General features: G+C 34.1%; 1 protein-coding gene across 1 annotated transcript in view; it reads left to right on the top strand.

Moving 5' to 3' along the window:
• Positions 1–13,710, top strand: part of Adgrv1 (adhesion G protein-coupled receptor V1) — a 522,757-nt gene that overhangs the window by 30,188 nt on the left and 478,859 nt on the right. Inside the window, exons 16-19 of the mRNA XM_076857025.2 lie at positions 492–758; positions 5,370–5,496; positions 6,080–6,297; positions 6,981–7,724. Of these exons, the coding sequence (XP_076713140.2) occupies positions 492–758; positions 5,370–5,496; positions 6,080–6,297; positions 6,981–7,724 (1,356 nt within the window). The remainder of the gene's footprint in view (positions 1–491; positions 759–5,369; positions 5,497–6,079; positions 6,298–6,980; positions 7,725–13,710) is intronic.

Here is a 13,710-nt window from a genome sequence, read left to right as displayed (position 1 = left end):
CAGCAAAAATAAAACAAGATATCCAGGCCTATTCTCAAAGACCTTAAAACTTCAGCTACAAAATGATATATACAAAGTGGTAGGCAGAAGATTTTAAATAATACATAATTTACTGACAGGGGTGCTATCAGACAATGAATGCTGAAGACAATGGATTTTGTAGGAATTAAGGGAAAAGGAAGGCTGCTGATGGTTGAAGTAATCAGGGGGGCTTCATGTCAGAGCTGGAAACAGAGCCAAATCTTTTATTTTTGGGGGGGACACAATACCTTTATTTTATTTATTTATTTTTGTGATGCTAAGGATTGAACACAGTGTCTTCCACGTGCTAGGCAAGTGGTCTACCACTGAGCTATAGCACCAGCCCCAGAGCAAAAATTTTAAGCACAGAGAGTACTGGGAATTTCTTGTTAAGAAAAGAAAAAGGTGATCTGGAAATACATAGATGGAATCATGAAGGCTCACATGTTCCTTCTCTATGGATATTTCAGAGCCTCGTGTGGTGAGGGTTCAGGAAGGAGAGACTGCTAACTTTACAGTCCTCAGAAATGGATCTGCAGATGTTATCTGCACCGTCCAGTATGCTACTGTAGATGGGAAGGCCACAGCCAAAGAGGGAGACTTTGTTCCGGCTGAAAAAGAGGAAACCCTCATTTTTGAGGTTGGAAGTAGAGAACAGAGCTTATCTGTATATGTTAATGAAGATGGTATCCCCGAAACAGATGAGCCTTTCTATATAATCCTCTTTAATTCAACAGGTAAGCACACTGTGTTGTTATGGTAGATCTGTTTCCTTCAGTTCTTTTCTGACATTAAGTACCACTGTCCAGTAGTTGTGCCAGCTGTACTTTCTGTGACTGTCCATGAACAAAATTGTTTGTTCTACTGCTTTCTTAAGGAATGAGATGAATGATATAAGTGTTAAAACTTCTTGTGTCATATACACCCTGCTATGCTTTTGAACCTTTCTTTCATAATATTACAAAAATGGAAAATTCTGATATAAAGACCCTAAAGCAATGGGTCTTGAACCCATAGCTGCCACGGACATTGCCTATGTATCCATTGCTTAGGGATTAGTAGTGTCCTGTAATGCTTTTTCCTCCATCTGGGAGGATAGCTCACTTGGTTGGGAAGCTTAATTCTGTAGGCAGCTGACTCTAATTGGCTCCTTGATAATTCTCTGGAGTTATCCCCAAATGAGTGGCAATTTACAAGGGGGAAAAGATGTGCTCTTCCTTCTTTTCCATTCCATAAATGAAGGATATTTTGATTCTGCCGTGTGCACCCTGAGAATGTGTTGACTCTGTCTTTAGTAAATTGGAAAGGCTTTAGCTTTTCTTGATATTTATTTTGTTCTTTTGGGGTTACAAGGAACTCTTTCCCTTGAACATTTTCAGAGTAAGTTGAAGATGTGATGTCCCATCATTGCTAAATACATTAGTGTCTATCTCTTGCTGTCAAGGACATTCTCCAACATAAACACAATATAACTTTCCAAAAATCAGGAAGTTAACATCTATGGGGTTATTTTCCCAGGTCCCATTCATAGTGCCCTGGTTGTTTTAATATCATTCTAGCAAAATCATCCTTTCCTTAACTATGCATTGCATTTAATTGTAATGTCCCTTTAATTTTGTCAGTCTGAAGGAATTCCTCAGTCTTTGCTGAGTGTAAAAGACCAAGAGCTAGGATGTCCCTCGTTTTGAGTTTGTTTGATGTTCCTTTATTATTGGTTTCAGTTTTTGAATCCTTGGTAGGAATTTCACAGAAATAATTCTGTGTTCTTATCCTCCATCCCTTTATAAAATCATCACAAGATTCTGATTTGCCTCTTCATTATTCTGTTCCCTTTGACCACAATTTAGGTGATGACCTTCAGTCTTCTCTACTGTGCTTTGTTTCCCGTTGTGATGAGTACATATTTTGTGGGGAGTTACTTTGAAACTATGAAAATGTCTTGTTACTCATAAAATATTCAGTCTTTTCATTGATACATTTATCATATGGACTTAAACTTTCTATTTAACGCAGTGAGTTATTTTTCACTACTATCATTTATTTTCAGGGCCACAGTACGTCAGATTTGACCAGTGGTAACCTATTTGAGATGACTTTGTCTTTTGGACATATTTTTACTTTCTGACATTGCAAGCTCTTCAAAGCTAATTTTGTACTTTTCCTGTTACATTCCTGAAATTAGCCATTTTCCAAGAAGCCCTGGTTCCTTGTAGTGAAGAATGTTATTTAGTAACTAGAATCTGGGCACCCAGGTTTTGATCATCCTGGGTTCTGTTAGTGTGCAGATGGGGGTATATGCACTTCATGTACATACATGTACATGCATTTATAGTTCTGTGCTTATGTATGTTGAAGATCATTAGTTCATGCCATTGTTTCCATTCCTATTCAATATATCAGGTTCAGTCTAGTTTCCTCCCTTTCTATTTTTGTTATTTCCTTAAGAAATCTAGTTCCCATTATCTTTAATATATTTATGCTTGTGACCAACTTCCCCTGTATGTAACCACTTTCTCCTTGCTTCTATTTCCCTGTTTCTACAATAAGGTTACTCAGGGATTACCCCACCAGGATTTTAACTTCCTGCTCTGAGCACCCCACTCTGGCTCCAGCACTCAGAACCAAGCTTAGTTCCCACGGAGAGGATCCATTACCCTGTGTGAGCAATAACCCCTGACACTGGGACACTGTAGTGCCTGCCTGACATGCCCAGTGTGAATGCCAATCTTGTGTTCCACCTTGTGCTTTTTGGTATTTAAAGAAGCAGAGAAAATGAAAGATCTCCTGATATTTCTTTTTGCTATTTCCCTCCATCTTCCTGTCTCTTGACTTTCTTCGTTGCTGACTCTCTTCCTCTTTCCCCTCTTTCTCCTTTTGTCTTTTTGTTTCCCATTTTTCACATGATTTAACTAAGAATACCTCAAAAAAGTGGAAACTAAAATCTATCATCTTTAAGGAAAAAAATGACTTTGTACAATAATGACCACAAAAGAAATCTCACAACTGCAAAAAACAGAGTTACATAGACCAAAAAAATTTGGTACGTCCAATTATTTTCCCAATATTAAAATGAAAGAAATTGCTATAGATAAAATAATCTTGTTGAAGTAAAAGTGGAAAACCAGAAATTTTTAGTGGGAAGAACACAACAGTTATGAAGGAATGAGATCATCCATCCTACAACCATTTGCTCTAGAAATAAGCTCCGGATGACATTTATTAATATTTATTAACATTAACTTATTAACTACTTGGCATAATTCTGGTGAAATTTTTGTATTTCAAATATTTTGGGGGTTAAAATTAATTAAAATATTATCAGAAACAAAATTTCACTATTGATTAAATAGTAGATTAAAGTATCCTGAATTTCTTATAAAGAGAATGGAAAATGACTCCTCAAAGAGTTTCAGTGAATTTTGTAAACTATGTAATTGGGGAAGAATTTTGACTTTGAGAGAGTTAGGTGGGTAGTGGGGAGAGAGAGAGAAAAAGAGGCAGAGCGTGCAAGCACAAGTGCACATACAAGTGCATACAGAAGTGACTGGGTTACTGGCCTGAAGTACAGGTGTTGCCAGCCTGAGGTGGCATTACATTACCATAGGAATTCTTCATAGGAAGAATTACATTCTTCTCCCTGTATTTGGCTCTGATACTTTTCCAAACATGGTAACATATAGGGATGTAATTACTTTAACTATGAAGATTTGAATGACAAGAATTTTTGTTTTCATGCATTTTTTTCTTAGTTCTGTCTTCCTTTTCTTTTCTCTGATATGGCATCAAAACCTGATGAGCCTGTGGGCCTGTGGTGGGAGGGCTGAACAAACATCACACTGCGTGACCTAGTGCTGACCGTAGGTGTTTATGCCTAAGAACTATTGCTCATAGTAATGTCCTAAATGGATAAAAAGCTGTGGCTACCCTTAAAGCCCCTGTTAAATATTATCGGTTCATCTTATAAAGGAATAGAATGAGCTTTAAGCACCGCCTGTGACATATTGCATTATAATTGTACATGATAGGAAAACCCTGCTAAAATTAGTTTTTTATCATTTTTTATTTATTTTTGTTAGATTTTATGATATGCTCTTTGTTTTTTTATTTTTATTTTTAGCATTTTCTACACAATTTAAAATGTATATTTTCTTTCCATTGGCTAATTGTTGATTGACATTGATTACAATCATATATTTATATAATTTTTTTCCTGATGTGTTAATTTGCTATGTATAATTTAGCAAACTTGGAAATTTGTTTCCATGACAAAGTCAGAGGTTTTGTCCTCTTCTAATAATAAGAGTCTTATGTGTATCAGTTCTGTAATAAATAACTCTGAACACCAGTGACTGAGTATCTGTTCTTCTAGGTATAGAATTTAATAGGAATCATTTGCCCAAGGGGCTTACAATGGATTTATGAGTGTCTGTATATGTGTGTGTGTGTGTGTGTGTGTGTGTGTGTGTACGTGTGTGTGTGTGTTTGGACACTAGTGTAGTGTGACAGTTGTTGTGATAGATCAACAGAGAGCAAAGTACTGTGGGAGCACAGTGTAGAGGCATTTAGCCTGGGGAGTCAAGGTAGGATTCCAGAAAAGCTGCTGCTTGAAGCAGGTCCTCAAGAGTGGTAAGAGTTAGTCAGGAGAGTGAAGCTGAGCAGGACTTTTGTTCACGTGGAGTGTCCCTGGAGCAATAGTAAAGTGGTGGAGACTTCAGGGAAATAAGATGAAGAGACCAAACATATAGGTACTGTGGAGAAGAAAGGAATTCGATTTGACACCACTGGAATTGCTTATTTCTATGTATGACCAGGTCAGACTCTGCTGTTTGAAGGAAGAGACCTAAGATAAATGCTTGAGCAGATGATTCCAATAAACATGGACAGGAGCATTTTAATGTTATAGAGGAATCCTTCATTATTTTTGTGCAATAAATGAATCGTCCTAAAAATGTGAAATTAGAAAAAAAACTTTTATTTTTAATTAAGCTATTGTAGCAATGTATTTATTGGAAGAAATGTGTTGTTTGTTTTTAAGTAAATTAGTTCCTCTGTAACTAAATGTATTCTCAGTGGATAAAAGGAACTATTTCACAATAAACTAGTTATCTCTGTACACAATGTACATAAACATACAGATATATATGTATGTGTATATATATAAACATGAACATAAACATAAACATCTTTGGAGAAATAGAGCAATATTTTACACTTATTCTGTGACCTTCACTGAGGAAATTCTTGCAGAAAATTTGATTTTAATTATAAAACTATTTCTTAATTTAAAAATATTAAAATAGCAAGCTACCTACTTTTTTATTGCTTTGACTTTTCCACTTTTAATTTAGGTGATACAGTAGTATATCAATATGGAATAGCTACAGTCATAATTGAAGCTAATGATGACCCAAATGGTATTTTTTCTCTGGAGCATATAGACAAAGCAGTGGAAGAAGGAAAGACTAATGCATTTTGGTAAGCCTGTTTGGATGAGGAAATTAAAAATTGGGTAGAATGAAAAAATTATTGAGTACTGAAAATTTGAAATACTTGTTAATCCTTCAAAAATAAAAAAAAAATTGATCAGAAATTGAATAATTTTAAAGCTGTCAGTCTCAATGAATGATAAACTCTGTTTATGCTGTTGCCATTTGTCTAAACAAGAATCAGTGGAAACAAAAACACTTCAGCTGGTAAGCAGAAATTGTTCTGCTCACTCTCCTCACTCCAGTTCCATCATTTGTCAAGACTGAAAAATGCTAATTATCCAAATCGTCAGAAACATTTCTAAAATGACACAGTGACTGCTCTTATTCTGTACTTTTGTTTTGAAAAAAAAATCATTAGTTATCATTAAAATATTTTCCACTTGACCTTAGAATTTGTATTCAAGTTTCTACTTTGAAGACTTTTCAGCTGACATTTCTGTGTATTGAAAGTTCTATTTCATCTTCTCTTGGTTGGCTAGTTCACTTAAGGAGATAGCATTGACTGGTCCCACTAGAGTTATATTTCCTATGCATTCATAAAAACTAATTTTATTCAATTTTTTATGTAGGATTTTGAGGCACCGAGGACATTTTGGTAATGTGACTGTGGCTTGGCAGCTGTTCCAGAATGATTCTGTTCTGCAACATGGACAAGAATTCTATGAAACTTCAGGAATTGTTAATTTCATGGATGGAGAAGGAGCAAAACCAATAATTCTCCATGCTTTTCCAGATAAAATTCCCGAATTCAATGAATTTTATATTCTAAAGCTCATAAACATTACAGGTGCTGTTTTTCCATCTCTTATTTTTCCAACAAAATTTTATATTTTATAACTTAAATCCAGTTGATGAAAGAAGTGCATCTGGCTTGATTTTTTGATTTTAAATATCAAAGTACCCTTCTTGGTAGAATTATTATCTATTTTTATTTATTTTTTACACTGGGAGTAGATCCAGGGCCTTGTGTTTGCTAAGCACAGGCTCTACCAATGAGCTAAACCCCCAGCCCCAAAGTGTTGCTTTTAGTCTCATTTTATGGTCTTACTTGGGTTCAGTTTTATAGATAGAGGCTTACCTTCACCATGAAACTTGTGAATAGACTTTTTCTACATCAAATGTTGTATTTCTCCTAAAACATTAAAGGAAGTTAGGAAGTACATTCATAGTGGTTTAAAGCTTTGCCATAATTTAAACGATTTGCTTTCCTGTCACTTCTGGTTTTAAGCATAGGAATTTAACATCTCCAGCTTATAGCTTTTGTTCAGGGTTGACTGATTATAAAATTGTGATGAGTCAGTGTTATTTGATATGTCCCCCAAAATGTGGTGAAAGCTACATGGTGATACTATTGCTCATTGATGATGCATAAATTATTTAACTAGAAGTTCATATGCTACAATTTTTTATATGTTAAACTAGAAAGTACTTCAACTGGTTTTTCATTCATTACAAATTTTCTTATTACAGGTGGGTCCCCAGGTCCTGGAGGCCAACTTGCAGAAACCAACCTTCAGGTGACAGTAATGATTCCATTCAATGATGACCCTTTTGGAATTTTCATCTTGGATTCAGCGTGCTTAGAGAGAGAAGTGGCAGAAGATGTGCTCTCAGAAGATGACATGTCTTATATTACCAACTTCACCATTTTGAGGCAACAAGGTGTCTTTGGTGATGTACGAGTAGGCTGGGAAATTGTGTCCAGTGAGTTCATGTCTGGTCTGCCCGCAATGGTAGATTTTTTACTGGTTGGAATTTTCCCCAGCACTGTGCATTTACAACCACACATGCGGCGTCACCATACTGGAACAGATGCTTTGTATTTCAGTGGACTGGAAGGTGCATTTGGGACTGTTAATGCAAAATATCACCCCTCTAGGAATAACACAATTGCCAACTTCACATTTTCAGCTTGGGTAATGCCTAATGCCAATACAAATGGATTTGTTATAGCAAAGGATAATGGTAATGGAAACATCTACTATGGGGTGAAAATTCAAACAAATGAGTCCCATGTGACATTTTCCCTTCATTATAAAACTTTGGGATCCAATGCTACATACATTGCCAAGACAACAGTCAAGAAATATTTAGAAGAAGGCGTTTGGCTTCATCTTCTAATTATTGTGGACGATGGTATAATTGAATTCTACCTGGATGGAAATGCAATGCCAAGAGGAATCAAGAGTCTGAAAGGGGAAGCCATTAGTGATGGTGAGTGTCATCTTTGCAACTAGGACTTTGAAATTTCTAGGTTCTAAAATCTTCAACTAAATTTTGATTTTTTTTTTAAAAAAGCTTACAGATATTTATTTTTTTATTTATTTTTATTTTTTTATTTTTTTATTATTGGTTGTTCAAAACATTACAAAGCTCATGACATATCATATTTCATACATTTGATTCAAGTGGGTTATGAACTCCCATTTTTACCCCGTATACAGATTGCAGAATCACATCGGTTACACATCCACATTTTTACATATTGCCATACTAGTCTTGCAGATATTTAAAAAATGTTTTTGTATTGCCTTATTTTCTTTGAACAAAACGATGTGCCTATCAAGACCATGATAAATTCTGCATTAAATGTTTCAGAGATGCATCAAATAGTCTTTACTCATAAATAGGCTTTAGAAGAGATATAGACAGATTACTGTAATAAATTTAGAAATAATGAAAAAACTCTAAAGGAGGATCATTTATTCCTCTCGTGAGTACTAGAGAATAATTTTTCAGGCAGAAGAATAGCAAAAGTGTAGACATATGAAGCAGAGTATTGTACCTGGGGATCTGCTACTGGTTCAGTGTAGTTGGAAGTAGATGTGGGTAGGCATAAGGTAAAAAGGAATCAGGAGAAAAATCACATTAAAATAATTATAGTATTTATAGTATCAGGAGATAAATTAGTGAATTCTGTGGAGTGTTTTAAAGAGATCATTTTTGTTGGCTTTAAGACAAACCACATACTGTTTCCATGAGTAATTCATCTGTGTGTATGTATACACACAAATGTTGGTTTTATCTATTATGTCACCAATTCTCTCCATTTTATAATTTGATTCTATTTTATATTAAATGAGAAGATAGAGCAGAGATTAAGTGGCTATAGTGTTGTATTTTCCCTCTGAATCTCCACCATTAGGTGTTAACTTCTGCAGTTTTTCCAGAATAAATTATATAGAAAAAACAAACATCATGTACACATCTACCAATTTCTGCCCAAGGACTGTGCTTAGAAATATTCTATGGCATTAAATTATTCACTTTCTGATTGTGTGTATGTATACACACAAATGTTGGTTTTATCTATTATATAACCAATTCACTCCATTTTATAATTTGATTCTATTTTATCAAGGTTAACAGATGAAAGTGTATTTTCACACTTTCATCTATTAACCTTGATTCCTTTAGTGAAAATAATGGTGATAGAACAAAAATGAAAAAGATTGGGGATTGTGAATACTGGTATTTCTTTCCTTTGTTTGGCTTCCTGCAAAGAACTTATACTATTTTTGAATGTGTCACTTGGAAAGAAAAAATTAAAACCACATATGTATTTATTTTTTAAAGTTATCAATGAAATATAGCATATATTATAAAATATACTAAAGTGCCTGAGTGCCTCAGCACACAAAAGCCCCATGTATCCACCCACAACCCCAAGAAGCAGCCAAGCAACCTTTCCTGAGTAGCTTGGCCCATTGAGGCACCCAAGAAGCAACTGAGCAGCCCTATCCATCCTCCATTGCCTCAAGAAGCAGTTGAATAGCCTCTTCCTCTTCTCAAACTTTTAGATCACTGTGGCCCAGAAAAGCAGAGGCTCAGCCCCACTGACACACCATTGGTCTTTGGGAGTCTAAATAAATAAAATCAGAGATGAAAAAGGAGACTTTTCATCTGATACTAGGGAAATACAAATAATTATTAGGAACTATTATGAACTATACTATATGCAAAAACCTGGAAACCTAGAAGTGGATTAATTTATGTACACATATAACCTACTAAAATCTAACCAAGAGATCACAGAAAATGTGAACAGATCAATAACAATTAACAAGATTGAATCTGTAATAGAAAGTCTTCCAAAAAGAAAAGACCAGACCAAACGGCCTTAGTGCTGAAGTTTACCAAACTTTTAAATAAGAAATAATGTCAATACTTCTCAAGCTAGTCCAAAGAAGTGAAAGGGGGAATGCTCCAGAGCTCATTTTTGAGGTCAGCATTGTCCTGACATAAAAGCCAACAAGAATATACGCAAAAAGAAAAGCACAGGTCAATATCCCTGATGAATGGAGGTACAAAAATCCTCAAAAAAATACTAGCAAAATTGAATCCAGCAGCACCTAAAAAAAGATCATACACACAATCAAATAGGATTTATTGCTAGGAATTAAAGATGTTTCAAGATATGCAAATTGATCAATATCAAACATAAACACAATGAAGGATTAAAAATCATATGGTCATCTCAATCAGTACAGCCAAAGCATTCAATAAAATTCAACATAAGAGAAGGGAGCCTATGGGATGGGAGAAAATATCTGCAAAAAGGAAAATATTTATCCAGTAAGGGATTAGTTTCTGTAGTATATAAGGAACTCAGACAACTCTACAGCAAAACCCTCCAAATAATCAAATTAAAAATTAGTCAAATTACTTGAACAGACATTTCTCAAAATAGATTACATGAATTACACCGAGTATATGAAAAAAATGTTTAATATCACAAATTATCAGGGAAATGCAAATCAAAACCACAATGAGACATCATCTCACCCACTTAAAATGGTTACTGTAATCAAAAAGACAAAAAATAACAAATATTGGTGAGGACGTGGAGAAGGGCAATCTTTCATACACTGCTGGTAGGAATATGAATTAGTATAGCCATTGTGGAAAACAGTATTCTAGTTTTCCTCAGAAATCTAGAAATAGAACTACCGTGTGGACCAGCAATTGCTTTGGGTATATATCCAATCAAAGGAATTGAACTGAATATGTCAAAGTGACATTTGTTGAAACTCTATTCATAGTGGACAGTGTATGGAATTATTCTAGGTGAATGGATGAGAAAAAAAAATATATATATACAATGGAATATTATTCAGCCACAAAAGAATGAAATTCTAACATGAATAGAAGTAGAGAACATTATATTAAGAGAAGGAAATCAGGTGCATAAACAAATATCACATGTTTTTACTTATATGTGAAATTTAAAAAGTTAATCTTGTAGAAATAGAAAATAGAATCGTGGTGACCAGAAGCTGGGAAGGATGTAGGAGAGAGGGTTGATAAATGGGTACAGGGGTGTAGAATAACTTCTAATTTTACATAGCACATTGGGTTAGCTGTAGTTGACAACAAATAATTGAATATTTCAAAATAACTAGTAGAGAGAATTTTGCACGTCCCAACATGAAAAATGTCTGGGTGATAGATATGCCTTTTACCTTGATCTGATCATTGCATATTGTACATATGTATTGAAACGTCAGATGTACCCTATGTATTTTTACGTGTTAATTTAAAGGAAAACATATTAAAAGTGTATAAATGATAAGTATTGTAAGTACAGACAGATGAACTATAAAACTTGAATATCATTAGTTTCATCACCCACTTAGTGTAACCAGCCTTCAATCGAGAAATAGAGCATTCTAGAAGTAACTGGTGGTTCTTTTCTAGTTAGTAACTTACTACCCTGCCCACCTATGATTGGTATTTTTTAAGAGCATTAATATTGATTTTTCCTGTATTAAAATTTAGGTAAATAGAATTGAATTTCTGACTTATTTTGCTCAGTATTGTTTTTGAGTTTCATCCATATTTTTGCCTATTTTACATACCTCATGCTCATGTTTTTATAGTATTCCATTGTGTAATTAGAACAGTATTTTTTCATGGTATTTTAAATTTGTTTGCATTGTTTCCAATTTTTGGCTATTACATTCAGCATTTCTCTTGAATATTCTTACATAAGTTTTTTGGATGAAATTTTCTCGGCTGTCTATTCCTGGGGATGGAATTGCTGAATCATTGTGTGTGTGTGTGTGTGTGTGTGTGTGTGTGTGTGTGTGTGTTTATTCAGTTTTAATAGATAAAACCTAGCAGTTTTCCAAAATAGTTGAACCTATTTATATTATCACTTTTGGTGTATCAAAGTACCATTTCACCAATGCTTATTTTATCTTTAGAAAACCATTTTGGTAGGTTTGTGATGGTTTCAAAAATTTGTATTTTCAAAGAAATAATTGTATGGTCAATACAGAAATCTAGGAAAATTTAAAAGTACACATATAAAACAAAAAATAACAATCATTCTCATTACTATAATTCTAAGATCACCATTATAAACATTAAGTGTATTGTTGAAATTTTTATATCTATAAAAATATATATATCACCAATTTTTACTTCCTTGTCAAAGTAATATATATGCATTTTACAAAATTTAAAAAGCATAGAATAATATTAAGATGCAGGGCTGGGATTGTGGCTCAGTGATAGAGTGCTCCTAGCATGTGCGAGGTGCTGGGTTCTATCCTCAGCACTACATAAAAATAAATAAATAAAGTAAAGGTTCAAAAAATATATATATATATTTAAAAATTTAAAAAAATGTAAGGGGAATATTACCATGTTCTCTCCATTCCGAAGGGACCATTATGATATTGTAGTGTCTTTATAACTTTTTTTTGTTTTGGATGATTTAGCATTTTAGCTTAAATAGTTAAATTTCTCTAAAATTAGAGAAATATTGATGATGTTTGTTCCAGAGAAGTAGTCATAGAAACAAAGCATTTAGAATGCCTCAAATTTATATAGTGTTTTATATTTAAATGTTTTTTTTCATACATTACCAAATTTTAACTTCACTATAATTTATTAAATATTTTATAGGTAAGAAAATACAAGTCAGAATTGGTAAATAAATTAACTAGCATCACATGGCCAAGTCATAGAGGAGCCAAAACCCAATATAATCTTTTAACACAGTATTGTTTTAGTTCATCACAGAAACAAAACTAAAGAAGAGCTGACCACTTCTTTTTTTTTATTGGTTGTTCAAAACATTACAAAGCTCTTGACATATCATATTTCATACATTAGATTCAAGTGGGTAATGAACTCCCATTTTTTACCCCAAATACAGATTGCAGAATCACATCGGTTATACATCCACATTTTTACATAATACCCTATTAGTAACTGTTGTATTCTGCTACCTTTCCTATCCTCTACTATCCCCCCTCCCCTCCCCTCCCCTCCCATCTTCTCTCTCTACTCCATCTACTGTAATTCATTTCTCTCCTTTTTTTTCCCCCATTCCCCTCACAACCTCTTATATGTAATTTTGTATAACAATGAGGTTCTCCTTCCATTTCCATGCAATTTCCCTTTTCTCTCCCTTTCCCTCCTACCCACTTCTATATCCTTGACTCTATGCAGTCTCTTGGCTGCAACAGATAGTTTTATGAGGACTGGGAAACTTATGTCATTAAAGTTGATAAATAACTCTAGAGGAGGGAGCACATCGTAGGATTTATCACCAGCCTGGAGTTCAGAGGAATGGTTCTGGTTTACTGGGCAGGAAGGTGGTCTCCATAGTAGGCACACTTGTGATAATGTGTATAATACTTGTGACTTCACTAAAGGAGCAACCTGGGTAACAATTTGTAAAACTGCCTTCGTTGAGACTATTGATAGGAAACATTTAGTGCATTCTTTTCCCGAATCACTGCCAAACTCTCACCTTACATAATTCATTATCTTAGCTGAATTGTTAGGCAAGGAATAAGGAGACAAACAAGAACTGGTAAAATCCTGAGAAGTGTTGTCATTGAGATTGAAGTAACATTGTTGGGCTGCATGTTATTATAAAAAGTCCCTAAGACTCACATATAATGTTTCTGGGAAGAAATGCTTTGATTTCTGTATTTATTCCACTAGTTATTTGGATAAAGAAATATATTTGACTCATGGAAACTCCTTTTTTTTTCTGAATTCTTACTTCATTTAGCTCAAGATGAGTTTCTAATACATCAAGCTTTGAAGTTCTCTAAGAATAGGAATACTAAATTTTTAAAGTTGTGACTGAATTAAACCATTCCATTTTTAGACGGGCAAGTAAATTTAATAAAAAGTCATGAAGAAATGTGTATCCAAATACACATACACACAACATACA

This window comes from Callospermophilus lateralis, chromosome 5, assembly GCF_048772815.1.
Source record: "Callospermophilus lateralis isolate mCalLat2 chromosome 5, mCalLat2.hap1, whole genome shotgun sequence".
Taxonomy (NCBI): domain Eukaryota; kingdom Metazoa; phylum Chordata; class Mammalia; order Rodentia; family Sciuridae; genus Callospermophilus; species Callospermophilus lateralis.
This window is presented reverse-complemented; position numbering and strand designations above follow the sequence as displayed.